Raw genomic sequence first — 19,314 nt, 5'->3', positions numbered from 1 at the left:
GATGTAGAACTCTCAGCTCCTTCTCCAGCAATATGTCTGCCTGCAGGCCACCTTGAAGATAATGGACTAAACCTCTGAAACTATAAGCCAACCCCAATTAAATGTTTTCCTTTATAAGAGTTGCCGTTATCATGGTGTCTCTTCACAGCAATAGAAAGCCTAAGACAATCTTAAAGTCAATGGGAAGCTACAGCAGCCTAGTCCAGGCAGAATGACAAAAGGCACAGACTCTTCAGGAATGAAGGTATGGGTCACTCCTCCAGGAAAAGAATAGAGACCTGCTGAGGTGCTCCCTAAGGGTAGAGGAAATACAGAAGGGGTAGTAGAGAAAGGTAATTATAAATACCAGCTAAGGCCACATAACCACTTACTGCATTGAGGATTATAATTAACATGAATGTCCCTGTCATATTTTGTTAAGAATGAGTTTGTACAGATATTTGTTTTCTTTTGTCAACTTCTTTATCATGTAATGTAACATCAATGAAGATAATATCAGGGGCTGGAGAGATGGCTCAGATGTGGTGGGTATTGTGTTCCCTGAAATATTGTGTGTTCCCCGAAATAAACATATCTGGGGTCAGAGAACAGCCAGCCACTAGAACAAAGCCAAAAATGGTGGCTAGAAAATAGGAAGAGTAAGCCCTAACAGAAGTTGGGAGGTGGTGGTGTACACACCTTTAATCCCAGCACTTGGGAGGCAGAGCCAGGTGGATCTGAGTTCAAGGCCACTTTAGAAACAACTAAACATGGTGATCCACGCCTTTAATCCCAGAAACCCAACCTTTAATCCCAAGGAGTGGGGGCAGAAAGAGAGAAGTATATAAGGCGTGAGGACCAGGAATTAAAGGAGAAAAAAGCATGTAGTTAGTTAAGCATTTGGTTGGTTAAGCGTTCAGGCTTTGGAGCAACACAGTTCAGCTGAGAGCCTTTGGGATGAGGACACAGAAGCTTCCAGTCTGAGGAAACAAGACCAGCTGAGGGACTGGCGAGGTGAGGAAACTGTGGCTTGTTCTGTGTCTCTGATCTTCCAGCAATCACCCCAATAGCTGGCCTCAGGTTTGATTTCATTAACAAGTACTTTTAAGATTCCTGCCACAGCTCAGAGGTTAAGAGCAGTGGCTGCTCTTCCAGAGGTCCTGAGTTCGATTCCCAGCACACAGGCATCTGTAATGAGATCTGGCTCCCTCTTCTGGCCTGCAGGTATACATGCAGATAGAACAATGTACACATAATAAATAAATAAATAAATAAATAAATAAATAAATAAATAAATAAATAAATAATCTTTTTTAAAAAAATATAATATCCGTGGTTATCTTATTTAAGTTATGAGATATTAAAAAAAAATGTCCCTCAAGGGATATTGCCACCTATTCTAAAGCACATAATGTGTTTGCCGTTGTATGTGGAATAGTTATATCATGTTAGGTATAATCATGACCTCATTTTTCTTTTCACTTGGAAATTAAGCATGACATAAGGCATGATTGTGTGTCAAGTTGACTTGTAATGGCTATTCTTGTCTATCAACTTGACTACATTTGGATTTAACTAAAAACCTAAGCAACTGGGCATATTGGTGAGGAATTTTTAGTTAACTGGACCATTTGAGGTAAGAGGACCCACCTTAAGTCTGGGCCACACCTTGTGACAGCCTCTATAGAGGACATGGAAGAAGGAAACTTTTGCCTGCTCACCCCCATTCTCATCTCAATGGCAAGCTCAGAGATCTTGCTGCTGAGGCCCTCCTTCCCTGGCATTAGAGCTTACTTCTGGGGGATTCTGAGGTGTACTGAAGCTAAGACATTCAGAATTGTGGACTGAACAACTATTGGATTCTCAAACTTTCCATTAAGAGACATTCATTGTTGGACTAGCTGAGCCACAGCCTGTAAGCCACTCTAAATAAATCATATTATGTGTATATATGTGTGTATATATATATATATATAAAATGAAATATATATGAATATATAATATATTCTAGTAGTTCTGTTCCTCTAATGCTGAAAGGCCTAGAGTTCTGGGAGAGCCACTGGACTTTAGTCCACATTGGAGGGCTGAAGAAGTTTGGCTTTGATGGTAGTGAAGGGTGGCCGCGACAATGGTAGCAGAGGCAACAGCAGGGTAGATGGCTTGAAAAGCAAATAAACTCACCAGTGAGGCACAGAGGCAAGCAGGCAAAAGAGCAAAACTCTTCCCTCTGCCCACCACCAGAGTGTGCCACCCACATTGAGGGTAGATCTTCCCAATTCACCCAATTCAATTGACCCAATCAGGAAAATCTCACTTGCCTCCTAATTCAATTCAGATCTGGTCAATCAAGATTAACCATCAAAGCCATGAGCCAAAATCAGCACCACCCCTCTAAGTCTTTGGAGACAGCTGTGGCTGGCCTAGAATTTCCTAGATAATTCCGGCTGGCCTCAAACTAGCGCTCATGCTATCTCTGGGGATTGCAGGCATACACCACCATGCCTGGCCTTTCTGCTCTCAAATCACTTTCTCAGGTATTTTGTCATAGCAATGAAAAAAGCAACTGATACAAACACCAATGTTAACAAGAAAGTGAAATGTCTAGAACTTCAATTTTTTAATTACATTTTGTGCATATGCAAGTCCAGCACATCTTACAGCACTCAGTTCTCCCTCCCACCATGTGGAGCTTGGGGATCACACTCGGGCAGCAGGTGCCTTTATTGAGACATCTCACCAGCGCCACCATCTGAATATTGAGTTGATGGACCGGAAACAGACTGACACCTCCATGGAAGGCATAATTCATCCCTTCCATCCAGTGCCAGTGAGACTGCTGTCTTCCTCTATAAAGGTCCTGAGAGTGTTTCTGGTCTCCTGGGCTCTTCTAACAATTTCCCTCTCTGCCTAAGATCTTAGTATATAGCCCAGGCTGGTCTTGAACCCACAATTCTGCCTTAGCCTCTTGAGTACTAGGATTACAGGTATATACCACCATGCCTGGTTTGTAATCAGTTTCAATAACCAATTTGACTGGATTTAGAATTACCTAGAATACACAACTACAACTCTGGGTGTGTCTGTTGGGATGCTTCCAGAGAGGATTAACTTGGGCTAATGTGTGTGGCACCATCTCACAGGCTGGGGTCCCAGGCTGAGGAAGAAGAAAGTGAGGTGAGCAGCAGCATTCCCCTCCTCTTCCTGGCTGTGGATACAATGTGCCCAACCGCCTCATGTTCCTGCTCCCACAGCTAGGGCCACACTCAGCACCATGCCTTTGCCCTTCTCCACCACGGTGCATGGAAACCTCAAACTGTCAACCAGAAAAACCCAACGTTAAGTTGCTTGAGAAGAGCAATACACTTCCCTTTGTTGGGGGGGGGGGGGAGAGGAAGGTAAGGAAGAGGAAGACCTAACTACCGTGCTGACAAGTACTTGTAATCCTAGCAATGAGGAAGCTGAGGTAAGAGGATGGAAGTTCAAGGCCAGCCTGGGTTGGATAAAAAGACAGAAAAAGAAGTAGGATAAGCCAGCTCCAGGTAAGAGTGGGTGGGTCAGAAATCCAAGGGACTGATCAAAACTATCAACAAGTACTAGTTTTTCCATCCTCCACAAAAGGGTTTTGAGACAGGGTTTCTCTGTGTAACAGTCCTGGCCATCCTGGAACTCTCTTTGTAGCCCAGGCTGGCCTCAAACTTGGAGATCTGCCTGCCTCTGCCTCCTGAGTGCTGGGATTGCACCACCACAGCCTGACTCACAAAAGGTGTTTGACTCCATTCTGTGCAATTCACGGCCCCTGATAGGCAAGTGCAATTTGAACAGTGGGAAGTGTCAGTTCTGCAAACTGGGGTTTGTGCTCCTGTAGTTAGATTTTTCCTGCCTGGCCCACAGTCAGGACAAATCTCTCTCACCCTCCAGTCCCACAGTCTCTCAGACCCAACCAAGTAAGCACACAGAGACTTATATTGTTTACAAACTATATGGCCATGGCAGGCTTCTTGTTATCTACTCTTTCTATCTAAAATTAACCCATTTCTATTAATCTATACTTTGCCACGTGGCTTACCAGTACCTTATATCTTTCTTGTCATGGCCGTGGCTGGTGGTGGTGTCTCCACCCCCCCCCCCCCACCACCACCACCCCCCACCCACCCCCGCCTTCCACTTCCAACAATTCTCCAATTCTCCTCTCTCTTGTCCCGCCTATACTTCCTGCCTGGCCACTGGCCAAACAGCATTTTATTTATACAGAGCGATATCCACAGCATGTTCCCAAACACTGCAATTCATATGTGAAATCCTCACCCCCTAAGATGATGGAGTAGCAGGTGGGACCCTTGGGAAGTGATCAGGTCATGAAAGCAGAGGGAGCCCCAGCCCTCCAGTCATATAATGTCACAGGGAGAAATAAGATGAGCCCCTCCAGACACCTCTCAGGTTCTTGATCTTGGACTTTGCAGCTTCTAGAAATTTTCATTCTTTGAAAGTTACTCACTTTTCTGGTATTTTGTTAGAGCCACCGGAACAAAGTGATATTCCAAGATTCATCCTAAAGTCTTTTGGAAAGGTCTCTGCCATTTGGATGCGAGAACACCCACAATACACCCATCCAGTCCTTCAGCCATTCATATGGACAGAGGATGTGAGCTTATGAAGATGACACAGTCAACACTTAGTGCTCCTTCAGCATCCAGCTATGAGTCACTTCTTCCCTTTACAGCCCTGCCCCAGACAGGACTACAGATATGTGTTCATGTGTGTGGAGGTGTGGGGGGTATGTATATGTTCCAGAGTAAGGGTACCTGTGTCTGTGTCTGTCTGTGTGTCATCTGTGTGTGTGTGCATCATCTGTCATCTGTTTGTGTGTCTGCCTCTGTGGGTATATTTCCACATGTGCACAGAACTCAAAGTCAGAACAGAACTTTGAGAATCTTCCTCTAAGTGTTTCAGCCTTGCACTAGACCCAGTTGCTAGTGAGATATCATGGTTCTCCTGTCTGTGCCTCGCTACCCAGTACTGAGCATATGGATGCTAAAAGCCATGGCTAGGTTTTTACATGGAGTGCTGGGGATTTGAACTTAGGTCCTCATGCTTACAGAGCAATAAGTACTCTTATTTCAGCCACCACCCCAGATCTCTCCCAGACAGTATTCTTCACTTTTAAGCTTACCAAAGAATGTAGGGGTGGGGTGGGGGGTAATCATCTCCACAAAGGAATGTGAACCAGAAATAAAGAACTGGAGAGAATAGAGAATGATATTTATTAAATGCTAAATATAAAACAAAGCCATCTAAGAAGGAATCCAGGGAATTTCCTTTACCCCTCCAGGGCTCTTTAGGCCCTCCCACTCCCATCACAATAAAAACATTTTTTTCCATATAAAATAGCTAGCAAAGACTAAAAGAAACAAGCCTTCTAAAAATGGCAGACACCAGCTTCAGGGGCTTGATGAGTGAGGTCAGACAGTACAGCAGCACCAATTTCTCCTCCAGCCTTCTGGGCAAGAGGCTAATATCAGGGGCCCCTGAGTATGGACTGCAAGCTGGCTGGAGCCACTGCTGGAGGCCCACAGCCCACATCTCAATTGTCTGCTCCCTCCTGTTGTTTCAACGGCTATCTTTTTTGTATTCCTTGAGCACATGGTTGGAGTTCCAAAGGGGAGGGAGGGGGGAGAGAGAGAGAGAGAGAGAGAGAGAGAGAGAGAGAGAGAGAGAGAGAGAGAGAATGAAGTCAGTGGCTCAGTGGCGAGCAGGTGGAACCCAGACAGACCCTGGTTGTGACTGGCCATCACAGCCTCTGGTTTGTGGGTGCTGAGATCAGCCCTCCCTTCTTCAGGATAGAACTTGAAGGCAACCTGTTCTATATCTCTTCTGATTCTTTTTGAACTTGGTAGTCAAATCATTAGCATGCCAGAAATAACAAGGTCTATGTCAAAGTCTGTGCTGTGGCTTATTTGCCTCTTAACCTTTACTGGGTTTGATTATTTACTTATGATACAGGATCTCTCTATGTGGCCCAGGCTAGCTCTAACCTCTTAGACCTTCTGTCTTGGTCTCTCAAGTGTCAGGACTGCAAATGTGAATGACCATGTCTGCCTTCCCTCCATTTATTTTCCACACTAGACTAAAAGATATTGCTGTAAGATGAACACTGTGAGACTAAGAGGCTCACTGCCATAGTCGCCACAGGTAGAAAAGTATCTGGCAATTAATGAGATGCTATAAATAATGATTCAAATAGGCATCATGTCTTCATGCTGCCAGAGGAATGTGTGGACTCAACATAACATGTATGGGATGCCACATCACCTGTCCATAGAATCCACCAGACTCCAGCCCAACATGGGCAGAGAACTGCTTCTCACAAGCTTCTGGTCCAAAGGACACTCTCAGACACATGGCAGACACAAAACATGGGCTATGCAAAATGTGGAATGCCTGGTAGATGGCTACTTGAGGAATAGATTGCTTCCTGTTTACAAAGGGGGCATAATTAAGAATAGAAAAGGGTGGCTCCTGGGAGCTGAAGCTATAGTCTACTGGAGACAGAGTGAGTTAAGGAGGAATTGATGGAGCCTCTTTACTGGATGTTGGGACAGGGAAGTGGGCAGCAGCATTCACTCACTTCCAGTTTTAGGTGGTTTTCTGCAAAGATGAGGCAGAACCAGCCAAGCTCCTCACACATGTAGGATCTGCCCATAGATAATAGCAGCTTGTTGTCCCGGAAGCACTGGTCAAGGATATGCTCTTCAGCAAATGTGCATGGGTTCAGGTACTGGGGAAAGGAAAAGGGGCAGAGCTGAGCACAAGACTGACAGGTCCACCCAGCACCTGCCACTTCCAGAATTTATGCCTTTCAAGTTGATCCAAACATAGAGGCCATAGCCACCGATGATAAAGGGGATCTTTAGCCTCTCCAGCCTCTTAGTGACATAGACGTAGCCTTCTGGAGCCAATTGTGGTTCATAGGCAGGTAGATCCGGTCTATCCTTTCTGGATGGGTAGAGAAAGAGCATCACAGATCTTACAGCAGATATCTGCTGGGTGGAGGGTTCTTCCCCTTAGCTGGGCTTTGTGTGAGCCAGGAGCTATTTCTATGCAAGACTCTGTTGTGTCTGAACTGATAATATCCACACAATTCCACATATAGGACTCTGGAGGGAACAATGAGCATCTTAATGGTCCACTGGAATGTTCCCTTTGAGTAGATAAAAGAGGCCTGTAACCAAGGCATCCCACAAGAAGGACTGATGCCACTGTCACCTGAGTGACAAGGTTTCCACTTCTGCTCTTGAACCCCAAGTATTGTATTGGACTTGAAGGAACCCAGCTATTCTCTGGGATGCTTTTAGCGCCACTGTTTTCAGAACTAACAGAAGAAAAGTGACCTGAAGAGGTTGCAGAAAACCTTTACGTCTACATTGTTGTTATTTTTTTACGTTTTAATTATACCAGGTGGTCCGTGCCTTTAGTCCCAGCACTTAGGAGGCAGAGGCAGGCAAATCTCTGAGTTCAAGGCCAGCTTGGTCCAGGATAGCCAGGGCTGCATAGAGAAACCCTGTCTTGAAAAACAAAAGTTCTCTCTCTCCCTCCCTCCCTCCCCTCTCTCTCTGTGTATGTGTGTGTGTATGTGTGTGTGTGTGTGTGTGTGTGTGTGTGTGTGTGTACACACATGTACATAGGTGCTTGTGGAGTCAGCTCCTGCAAATGAGAGTTCCTGGAGGTTGTAAGTTAACTACTGTAGGTACTGGGAACAGAACTAAGGTCATCAGGAAGAGCTGTACACACTCTTAACCACTGAGCCATAGCTTCAGCCCCATGCCTACATTTTACTTCTAAAGCATCTAAACAAAAGTCTTTGAGGATGCAGTTTCTAGATATTTCTTAGGTACATCTGAGGTTGAGAACCAGCGTTCAAAGGGCTGAGATCTGGCTTCTGCCATATATGAAAGAAGCTGGCACCGTGGAGGATTAGCGGCCAGTTAGGCTCCCCTTTCTGCTTCTTTCCCCACCCAAAACTGACAGCAAGCTCTTTTCTTCTAAAGCTGCCTGATGACAGTAGTTTGTTTCTTTACATCCCATAGTTTGTTTCAATATAACCCATCTATTGGGTTAAGACTTCCAGTCTGGCATTTATTTCCGAAAATTAAAGAGACAGTGACCTTTCTATGTCTGAGCCATAGCATTAAAGGGGAAGGTCTCCTCTCAGGTCCCTGGAGAATCAAGGGGCCATAGATCCCATCACATCAACTCTCCCCCAGACACTGTTCTCCTTTGTGTCCCCTAGAAAATTACTTTAATCCATATTGGAAAAGTAATAAAATGTTTGCCTGTGGCAAGCAGGTCCAAGAGAAGGAGACACACACTGGGTGGGTGTGGTGGCAAATACTTTAGTCACTAGGGAAGCCCAGGCAAGAGAGGCAGATCTCTGAGTTCAAGGCCAGCCTGTCCACATGGTGAGTTCCAGGCCAGGGCTGCATACTGAGACCCCGTCTCAAAAGGGAAAAGCAAGATTGACTGACTGATGCCTGAGTTCTTATCTTCAGGTCTTAGGGAGCCATTCACAAGCAGAGTTTTTCTAAGCAGAGCAAAAACTACTAGACTTTCAGAATCAAATCCCAGCCTGGTTTGGAACAGGCTCTCCATCTTCCAGCCATGTATCAAGTTCATGGTAGAGACCCTAGAAAACCCAGCAATCTCCATGGCCATGAAGTCCAGTCAAGATGTGCTGCTGCTCATTACCTTTGTCCTGGAGCAGTTGGCACAGCTTGTATTGTGTAATGCCAGAGATACCATGGAGGTAGCCGAAAGCTCTCATGGCAGAGGCTACCTCCTTGTTGTGTGTATAGAGAACACCAAAGCAGAAGCCAGCCATGCCAAAATCCTGGAAGAAGAGAAGTTGGAAAAGGGACATCTAATTTTTCCTGCCTTCTGTTCCTAGCTTCCCTTCCTTCCAGACTCAAAGACGGGTGTCTGGGGCCTACCTTACTAGAACCCAGATCATATAGGTCCTGTTAGGGTCAGGCAAGCTGGAAAAGGAATTTAAAAAAAAATCAAGATTAGGGGAAAATGGCTGAAGGATGCATAAATGACCTCTCATAGAAAGAAGCAAGTGGATTTTAGGTTCTTCCTAGACAGGGCCTGAGGTGTCCAGTTCTAAGAGATGGATGGTAGCTAAGCTGGGAAGGCAATACAAGGTCTCCCCGAAAAGCCCACACAGAGAAGAAGTACTCAACACCCACTGAAGTCCAGAACCCTCAGACTGTGGCTCTGCTCCATCTGGTCCGAAACCACCCCCCTGGCAGCCGCCCTTTCAGGTATCAGCTGCCCACTGTCTCTAGAACATCCTCACTTCTCCCTTACTGCCCTGCCTCTGGTGAATCTATTCCTTCTAGCCAGTACGCCTATGTCTTGCTTTGATGAAATCCTATCCCTAGGGTCAAATCCCACCCTCTCCCCCAAATTTGAGTGGGGCATGATGGGACATACACGTATTCCCAGCACTCAACGGGTCAAGACTGGAGAATTCAAGACTTCGAGGCCTGGTTTGACTAGCTGTGTAGAGAAGAAGTACCTGCTTTGACCATCCCTGGCCTTTCCCTGATACATACATATGTATGCATGTGTGTGTGGGTGCACAAGCACCCATGTGCATGCATATAGGTGTGAAAACCACAGGTTAAAACTGGGTATCTTCCTAGATCACTTCCTACCTCCCCCACCGCAGACAAGGTCTCTCACTGAGCCTGAAGTTCCTCAAGTCAACCAGGCTGTCTGGCCAGTGAGCTCCAGATCCGCCTCTTAGCCCCTCCCCCACCTCTAAGGTCACAGATGCATGTTGTCATGCTAGACTTTTGCATAGGTTCTGAGGATTCAAACTCGGATCATCATGCTTGCATGCCAGGCACTTTACTGACTGACCCACCACCCCTTGACCTTTAGCGATACACTTGCTGCCTTGCTCTAGCATTCACTCATAGCCAGAATGGCATCTGGGCTCAGTACTCGGGAAGGCAGAGGACACTTTGTCCATATACACAACCCCCATTGGCCCTTGCCTCATTCCCCAGTACATGGCCAGGCAAGTTCCTACTTCATGAATTCACCTTACAAAGCAGGAACCTCATGATTCTTGCTCCCAACACAACTGAGGACAAACTTACTGTTTCCTATTCAGAACACAGCGAAATCTGGCGGCTATGTCAAATACAGACAGCATGTAAATCTCGTCTAAGATCACATGTGACTTGTGCCTGTAGTTTCGTGAGAGAGAAAAATAGATCTCGTTTCTATCTGCAAATCTTTAAGATGACATTTATTTTTTGTGTACATGTGCTTCATGGGTGGAGGACAGAGAACAAATTGTTGGCATCAGTTTTGCCCCCCCATCATGTACGTCCTAGGGATCAAACTCAGTTTATCAGGCTTGGTGGCAGGTACTATTACCCATTGAGCTGTCTGGTCAGCTGTTTTGCTTTGTGGTTTGGGTGTTTGTTTTTTCAAGACAAGGTTTCTCTATAACAGCTCTGGCTGTTCTGGGACTCAATTTGTAGACCAGACTGGCCTCAAACTCAGAGATCTGCCTGCCTCTGCCTCCTGAGTGCTGGGATCAAGGGCATGCACCACCGCCATGCCTGGCTCTCTCTGTAATCTTAATTCACTCTCCTTCCTGTTTTGGATACAGATCATATACTCCTATTATTCCAGTAGCTTACTCTACTTCCCAAGGGGCATTATAATGTACAAAGAGGTGGCACACAAGGTGTCTCTGGCTAGGGGTACAGAGAGGGAACAGGACCTATGAGATATCACATCTAACCTTTTAAACATCAAGCAGAGGATGGGAGAGGAAAAGCTATCCGAATGTTTACATCAGTGACAGCAGCTGCCACCCAGGGTCTAAACTGAAGTCACAGCACCAAGTGGGCTTTGAGCCTCCTCACATCCTCAGTTTTTAAAAACCCTCTGACACAACACCCTCACCCTCAATTCACAGGTGGAAGTGAAGGTTCTAAGAGGGGAAGCCAGTTGCTTCAACTTAGTAGGATCCTAGGGCTCAGGTGATGTGATGGTTAACACCAATTGTGAACTTCACAGGAATCACCTAGGACACGAGCCTCTGACTTGTGAGGGCATACCCTGTTTAGGTTAATTGAGATAGGAAGACCCACCCTAAAGCAGGTGGTCCCATTTTCTGATCTTGAATCCTGAACTACAGGAGTTGGGGTTGGGGGGGGGGTTGAAGATGCTAGCTGAGCAGAACCACCCTTGCTCTCTATATCCCACAGACCCCAACATGACCAGCTAGCTGCTAGAATCTCCTACCACCACGACTTCCTTGACATGAGCTGTACCCATGAACCATGTGGCCAAATAATCCTTCCTTCTGTTCCTTTTCACATTTTATGACAGCAGCAAGAGACCACCAAGGCAGCTGGAATTTGCACTCAGCTCCCAGCAGCCTCCTGCATCAGGTTTATCTGTCCTAGCAGGGGTACTGCAGGGCTTCAGAGGCAACTGTTGCGATCATGTTCTTAGCAGTGAGCCATGAAAGTTCTAAGGTAAGCTGTCTTTCAGCATCTGTCCTTTTTGGTACCACAGTCCAAATTGTTTGGAAACAGATAGTGGGGTAATGTGCTTCTGCTGTGGTGTGAGTGGAAAAGCAACACTCTAATGACCAGGTAAATGTCCGTACAGGGAAAGGCTGGAAAGGAAATAGGAAAATGGAGATGGTGAACATGGGGCTCCTTTCTCCTTCATTTAGTAGTCTTTCTGGAACCATGCAACGCGTATTAAAGAATGAGTAATCCTGGGTAAGTTACTTCTGCTTCTCATTTCTTGCCTACAAGTGATAGGGTGGAACACATACTTCTTGGCCAAGGCCAGGTAATCTTTCATCATCAATTGGTTGTAGAAATCACCCAGAGGATTCTGGGGGTTGAGCAGCATGAGGCCTTTGACCTCTTTTGCCTGAGAAAAAACCCGAACACAAGAGTGAATACAAGTCCTTTGTATCTACTCCAGATTCTACCAAGCTTCCTTTATGGCTTGGCAGATCTAAGATAGGACACCTGATATAATGTCATGCAGCTGGCAAAGGAGGAAAGGAAGTGTTCTGGAAGTTTCCATGGGTGGGACTTACTGCTACAGTGAAGTCAGGTACTTAGAATTACTTGCTGTCTTTCCCTCTAGAGAAAGCCCCCCACATCTTGTATCTAAGTCTTACTACTCAGAATGCTTAGAGCCAACAGTTGCTACCCTGAAATTCAGGCTCCCCTGACCTTACCTTCATGTTAGCCTGAGTCAGGGTAAGGTCCAGCTTATCCACGGTGAGTTTGAAAAAAGTACCAGTCGGCCTCGTCGACCTGGGAGACACATGCAGTTTAGAGAGGCTTGTTCCTGAGCCTAGTTTCTCAGCCCACAAGCCCCATACAGTCCTCGGCCTTCAAGTCAGGATGTTGGTCCACATGCCTTCTTCACCCTGGTATCACGCCACTCCCACCGTCACTTAGAGAATAAGGCCCCCCTGTCTTCTCAGAGCCCTAGAACAGTCCTTTGCCAAATGGGCTGAACAGGGGAGGGGCCTGTCCTGACCTGGCTCTCCACGTGGACAGGAATAAACTTTCAAATAAAGGTAGGAGCTAAAAGAGAAGGTACTGTATGTAGTACAGTGTAGGGACCAGAAAGGCATCTACGAGTACAAGCAGACAAGCTGTCTGGAGGTCAAGATGAACAGCAAGGCTCCCAGTACAAGAGCCCAGCATAGCAATACCTTCTTTCCTTGTGCTCAAGCTTCATTAAAAAAAAAAAAAAAGACCCTTTTTTATACACATTGTTTGGGGACCAAACTTTAGTTTCCTTTTGCAAGCACACTGAAGGAGGCTAAGAAGGTGATTGTAGTGAACAGCTCAAAGTCCAAGATGTGACTCAAGCATGGCACTTCCCATTACAAAAGTCTTTGTGTTGAGGGGCTAGTGTCTGTGTGGGTACATGTGCACTTGTGTGCATGCACACATGAGGATCAGAGATCAACCCCTGAGTCCTTCCTCTGGAACAATATACCTTGTTTATTAAGATAGTGTCTCTCCATTGACCTAGAGCTAGGCTGGCGGGTAAGCAGTCTTTAGGGACCTGCTTGTCTCAGCCTCCACAGCCTTGGGATTACAAGCATGTGCCACCCTGCCCAGCTTTACGTGGGTTCCAGGTATCAAACTCAGGTCCTTGTGCATGAGTGACAAGCACTTTCCTGACTGAGCAGCTGTCCTCACCAGCAAACTGGGAAAAAAAAAAAAGTCTGTGCCAGGCCAGACACTAAAGGCCCAAGGCCATGTACAAGAAAGGTTCTTACCAGTGGACCTGGTGGATTTATTTCCTTTCCATTTTCTTGGCCTAGTGGATCTTTTCATCTAGATCACCTCTTTGAGAACTGTCACATGTTTCTTCAATATTAAATTAAGACTCTAACCCCCTTGATTGCCCAGAAATGATGCAAAGATATCTTTGGCAGGACAGAATGACCTGCACTTGTGGAAAAGACCTCAAGTCAACATGATCTTCTCTGTCAAAGCCCAGTGCCTAACTATCCCCGCCTACATACCAGAAAAGGCGAGCAGAGCCTGCTGACTACCACCTGGGTTACATAGAACCATGGCCAGCAAAGACAAGACTAAGCTCCAGCCATTTAGAACCATCACCTAAGGACAAGGTCCAAGAGGCAGAAGTCAAAATCAGTACCTGTATAAAAAAGGTGTCTACACATCATCTCCCTCTCCTCCCAAAGGGCAGGTCCCAGGGCCCTCTTGAGCTGGACTTCACCCAAGATCCTTCTTAACTGGACTTCCCTCAGGGACTTCCTTCAGCTGGCTTTTACTGTGCCCTGCCACTCTGAGGGCTCTCTTTATATTCTACAGATAATTCAGAGGAAACCCAAGAGCACAGCCTTCCACTATACCGACTCACATTTTCTGGATCAAGGGGTGTAGGTGCCTTGCAATAGTAGGTCAAGAAGCTGGCCAGCTCTTTCCAAAGGCTGCAGACAGACCCAAAGAGACCCTTTAGTTTCCAGGTGCCCTTCTTCATTCAGCATCTAGAGGACACTCTTTTTAAAGGACACAAAATCCAGCTTCATAGAGATGTTTGTTATCTAGGCCAACTTCATTTTATGGGGCTACAGACTAAAGAGGTCACCTCTCCAGAGTCACACAGATACTGAGAGGTGGGAGAAGCCAAGCTTGAATTATAGATGGATACTATTTTTGCCAGATTAGGCTGCCTCCAGGAGATTTTGTTCTTAAGCAAATCCAACCTTTTGGTGTCAAATTGCAATATTGCCATCTATACAGTTCATATTCAAGAACCATGGGATCGAGTTTTTTTTTTTTTAAACAACCAACAATTTTCAGTGTTTTAAATAAGTTTTAATGATGTTGTGTTAGGCTGTGTTCATAACTATTGTGCCTCAAGCTGGACGTGCTTGCTAGGTATTTCCTGGAATTATTAGCCAAAGATATAGGAAGGTAGTCAGTCTTAAATGTGGTGCATTTGGGAGAAGGGGATTTGGTTCAGGGGTGCTTGCCTTCAGATGCTTGCCTAGAATGCCAGGATGGAACCCTGGGTTCCATCCTCAGCACCATAATAAAATCAGGCATGATGGTACACACTTATAATCCCCACACCCAGGCCATGAAGGTATGAGGATCAGATTCAAGGTCATCCTCAGCTGTATAAGGAATTTGAAGGCCAGCCTGTGCTATACCAAGATTCTTCAATGTTTATATATATATATATATATATATATATATATATATATATATATATATATATCCAATATGTTATAGATATTGGAGAGAGAGAGAGATACACTGGAGAGAGAGAGAAATACACTAGAGAGAGAGAGATACACACACTGGAGAGACAGAGGTACACACACTGGAGAGACAGAGGTACACACATTGGAGAGACAGAGATACACACACTGGAGAGACAGAGATACATATACTGGAGAGAGAGAGATCAGAGAGAGAGATCAGAGAGAGAAAGTGAGAGATCGGAGAGAGAGATCAGAGAGAGAGAGATTAGAGAGAGAGAGATTGGAGAGATGGCTAAATATCAGAGAGACAGATAGAGAGAGATAGACAGATATCGGAGAGAGAGATAGATATTGGAGAGATAGATAGATATTGGCAAGATATATACATGTGAGTATATGATCTTCAATGGATGATGAAAGGTGCCTGTGCACCAAGAGACCCTTGTTCAGAAAGTCACTTACAAGGGCTGTCCTTGCCAGTCAGAGAGCTGTAGCAGGGCCTCACCAATGAGTGTCACGATGGCACAACTGTTGACAAACAGAATATGAAGACAGGAGTCCAGGGAGGCCAAGTGGGGCCTTACTTTGTTCCCAGTTCATACACAAATCTCTGCCCTGAGGTTCATGTCTCCCAGAAGGGGAGTGAGGATACATGCTGTGTGGTCCTTCATGAAGGAAGGCTAGCCTTGTCATACAGATACATACAAGTTTGAATGGCAAGCATTTGACAGCCTCTTTAATCCAAAACTCTTTGGGCAGGCCACTCATTGCATACCTGCCAGACAAGGACCCTGGACAGTCAGGCAGACAGGGGCTTAGATGTATTGTTCCAGAAGCAGTGTCTCTGCTCTTCCCAAAATATCTGTTTTCCCCCTAGACCTTCCACAAGCCAAGGAATAGATGGGGGAACTGGGCCCAGAGGGGTCGAGTCTCAGCAAAGCCTAAACCATGGCTTACCCTGTCTGTTATCAGGTCAACACAAAGCTTGTTCTCGCTGGTACCAAGGCTGATATAGCCCTGGAAGTAGAGGATTCTGGGTCAGGCCTCATGCTCCATCCTAGATGGAGTCCTTTGGGCTTGCCAAGAAATCGCTATTGTAGATTAGTTCAAGGGAGGATGTCAGTGTGTCACAAGGCCGTTGAAAATCGTCAGGTGTCAGAAAACTTCACCAGAACCTAAAATTGTGCAGCTATCAGTCTCCGCCCCAGTCCAACAGACAAATCAGGAGAGTTAGACTGTTCTCTGTGTACCAGCCCCCGAATTCCTCAATGGCAGGTGTTAAGACTCACTGTTTCCTGGGAGCTACCCTATGTCTTGAAAAAAAACATTCTATATTTTATCAAAAGAATAGAGAGAAGGAAAATTGAAAATCTACCAGACAGATGACTTGGGTGGCAAGCACAACCTCTCCTGCCATACCCAGAGCCTGGAGCCTTATCAGCCACAAGCCCTGCCTGCACCCATCTCTGCTATCCCGTGGAAGGACCCTCCAAGTCACTGGAGGAGATGCAGCCCTCACCCTATTAACAGAGGCATCGGATTCAGTCCCTAGGAAAGGAGATGGCCACTGGCTGGCCATACAAAGTGTAGACAGGGCACAGAAAGAGAAGGTATGAATGCAGAGCTGCTGTCAATCTCATTGGCTGAAACCCCTTTGGTGGCTGCTTGCTGCCCTCAGGGAACATTTGAACACCTGTCCACCTGTGTCCATACATCTAACCACAGTTCTCGTCTCTATTCGAGCACATGGGCCTTCCTTCTGAACCACACCAAGCTCTTTCCACCTTCTAGCTTTCTCACCACTCCAGGAGGACCAAGGGCACCGTCATATGGACTGGCTGGTTCAGAATCACCTGAGAAGGACATCCCTTCTATGCTCTTGGAAATAGTATAAACACTTGTTTCCCTCATGGCTGTGTATACCAGTCACTGTTTCGTTTCCTAAAGGCAGGCTCGTATACCAGTGTGAGTGCAGTGACTGGCAGCTAGTACATAAACGCTGAAATGAAAGGACAGGTGGTAGGGATGAAGGGACTCAGGACCCCCAAGTTCTCTAGTTTCTGGGGCATTATCAGCTTATGTCTTTGACTACCTCATTATTCTAAGACAACAGTGTCAGTGCATCATAAAGAGAGGCAAGTATACAGTACTTGGCACAGGACTCAGTAGATTCTAGGGATTGGGCCTCTCAAGGATGTCCACATCTTACCAAAGGGTTTTCATCTTTGTGGTATTTGTCTTGTTGATAGTCCTGAAAGTCCACAGCTCTGGAAGGTGGCATAGTAAAAATCACAGATGCCAGTATCGCATGTGGACAGGGCACGGCTGACTGACAGGGTTGCTGCCCAGCTTTGACATCGCATCTAGAATCTGAGCGAGGGAGAGGTTCTTTGGACTTCAGTTTCTCTGCAGCCTCAGACCATATGAGGTTGAGCATTTGGGACAGTAAGTAACCCATCTTCTTTTTCAGACTGGGAGGCTTGTGTGCCTTGTTGGTCTTCTGATGAGAGGTTCTGCACCTGCTGGCTAGTCAGTTGCAAGAAATGGTCTACCAGAATCTGCTGCAACTTCGACATCTTCCCCTGAAGCTTTTTGAAGATCTTGTTCCTGGAGGACTTCTTCTCCAGCTGCTCCTGGTGTTTGGGAAGGGTGTCTTGCCGGTGACTCTGACTCTGGGTATCTGTGTGGGCCTCAGCCGCCTGGCTGGAACCTACAGAGAAAAAAAAGTGAGCACAGAAAACAAGACAGCCTTCCCCCGGGGGGGCCTGGCATGGTTGGAGACAGAACTGAACCTCAGGGTCATCACTGGCTTCTCCCACCTCTGTGTTCTGGGCTTAGGCTCTAAATAGCTCAGAAAACTCAGGAGCATGTGTAAGTATCCCAGGCTCAGCTGCTGGAGCATCCTACTCAGATGCCATTAGAATGTGTCCTGAGCAAGCGCAGTAAGGCCCTCTAGGAGAAAATGGGGAATTTGGCTTTTTCTAGATTCTTCTTGTGCTCCAACCAGAGCCTGCTTCACCTGGTTCTAAACGAGAAGGAAGGGGTTTTGTGTCCATCCCAGCACCAAGTAAATCATCCTACTGAAACGGGTCAGTACATGATTACCTAAGGGTCAAATCTGGCCTCTCGCCTGTTTTTGTAGGTAACAGGTAATCCGAGACTGGGAGGATGGCTCAGCTGGTAAAGTGCCTGCTGCACAAATATGAAGACCGAGTTCGGTTCCCAAACATGTTAAAAAGCTGGTTGTGGAAGCATGTACCTGGCATCCCAGCCCTGGGGAGGCAGAGACAAGAGGATCACTACAGTTTGCTGGCCCGCAAGATCAGCTACATCTAGATTCCTGCCTTCACATGTGCATCCATCCATGCATGCACATGAACAGATCTGCACACAGACAAAGATCAGTTTTTAAAAGTGAAAAAGCACTTCATTCAAACGCAGCCAGGCTGGTTTTGTTTAGTTATGGATTTATTGTGATTGCTTTTGCAAATGGCAGAGTCAAATAGTTGTGATGGAGGCCATATGGCCCTTGGAGCTTCAACTAGTTGTTTAAATGATTTTTAAAAAGATTTACTTATTTATTATGTATACAGTATTCTGCCTGCGTGTGTCCTTGCAGGCCAGAAAAGGGCACCAGATCTCATTACAGGTGTTTGTGAGCCATCATGTGGTTGCTGGGGATTGTGAGCAGGTGTTTTGCCTGAACATATATAGTACCACATGCATGCAGTGCCCATAGAGGCCAGAAGAGGGCCTGGACTTCGTTTTGATGAGTGTTGGGGTGAGAACCAAGAATCTTCATTTCTACCCACCTCTCAGGACTATACTCAGTGAACATGTGACTAATGCTTCTGAGAACAGGTCAGAATACCAGAAATGACCAAGAAATACCTTCTTAAAGCCTCGAAGAACCAGCAAACTGAACTAAGCCGGCAGATCCCAGGGGGTGGAATGGCCTGTGGCTGTCAGCTGCCAGTCTTTAAGACTGTCTCCACACAAAAAATTAGGCTCTGCCCCTTCCACCATATGCAGCTTTTTCCAAGCAATAATGACCCTACCCACACATGTATAAAAACCTTGTTGCTTCTACACATGCACAGTATCAGCACTCCAAAGTACTAAACACACTCGGCAACATCCAGGGTGCTCACCAGCCAGCCAGTCTATCCTATTCGGGTTCTGTAAGAGAGCCTATTTAAAAAAAAAAATAAGGGAGAGGCGATCAAGGACAGACACCCAGCATCATCCTCTACCTTCTGCATTCACACACAGAGTGTACCCACAAAGAAGTGCGTTCTGGAAAACTGGCTTTTATGAAGAAAGTGAATACAGGTTGAGGTCACTAGGGAACAGACAGTGGGAAGTCTGCCAAGCCTTTTTATATTAGAAACACCTATTGTAAGTGATGCTGTAGGACAAAGACATAGCACCCCTACAGCCTAGCCCTAAACTGATAGTATTGGGTTCATGAGTCTCCTTCTTCACACCCCTCTGTAGCTGAAGGTTTTCCTGTGCTCACCGGCACC

At 46.1% G+C, this 19,314-nt stretch overlaps 1 protein-coding gene across 1 annotated transcript; it reads right to left on the bottom strand.

Annotated features, from left to right (window-relative positions):
- Nucleotides 1-251: 251 nt before the first annotated feature.
- Nucleotides 252-17,490, bottom strand: LOC118581831 (probable inactive 1-aminocyclopropane-1-carboxylate synthase-like protein 2). The gene is given in 18 exon segments (XM_036184260.1): nucleotides 252-293; nucleotides 6,605-6,754; nucleotides 6,804-6,922; nucleotides 6,925-6,972; nucleotides 8,722-8,863; nucleotides 8,975-9,008; nucleotides 10,143-10,232; nucleotides 11,849-11,949; nucleotides 12,266-12,350; nucleotides 12,572-12,598; nucleotides 12,600-12,649; nucleotides 12,651-12,670; nucleotides 13,607-13,673; nucleotides 13,939-14,008; nucleotides 15,251-15,314; nucleotides 15,739-15,805; nucleotides 16,998-17,255; nucleotides 17,257-17,490. Coding segments are annotated over 18 exon segments (1,542 nt in total). The 5' UTR covers nucleotides 17,365-17,490.
- Between the last annotated feature and the right edge of the window lie 1,824 nt (nucleotides 17,491-19,314).

The sequence above is a fragment of the Onychomys torridus genome, chromosome 4 (genome assembly GCF_903995425.1).
Source record: "Onychomys torridus chromosome 4, mOncTor1.1, whole genome shotgun sequence".
NCBI classification, from domain to species: Eukaryota; Metazoa; Chordata; class Mammalia; order Rodentia; family Cricetidae; genus Onychomys; species Onychomys torridus.
This window is presented reverse-complemented; position numbering and strand designations above follow the sequence as displayed.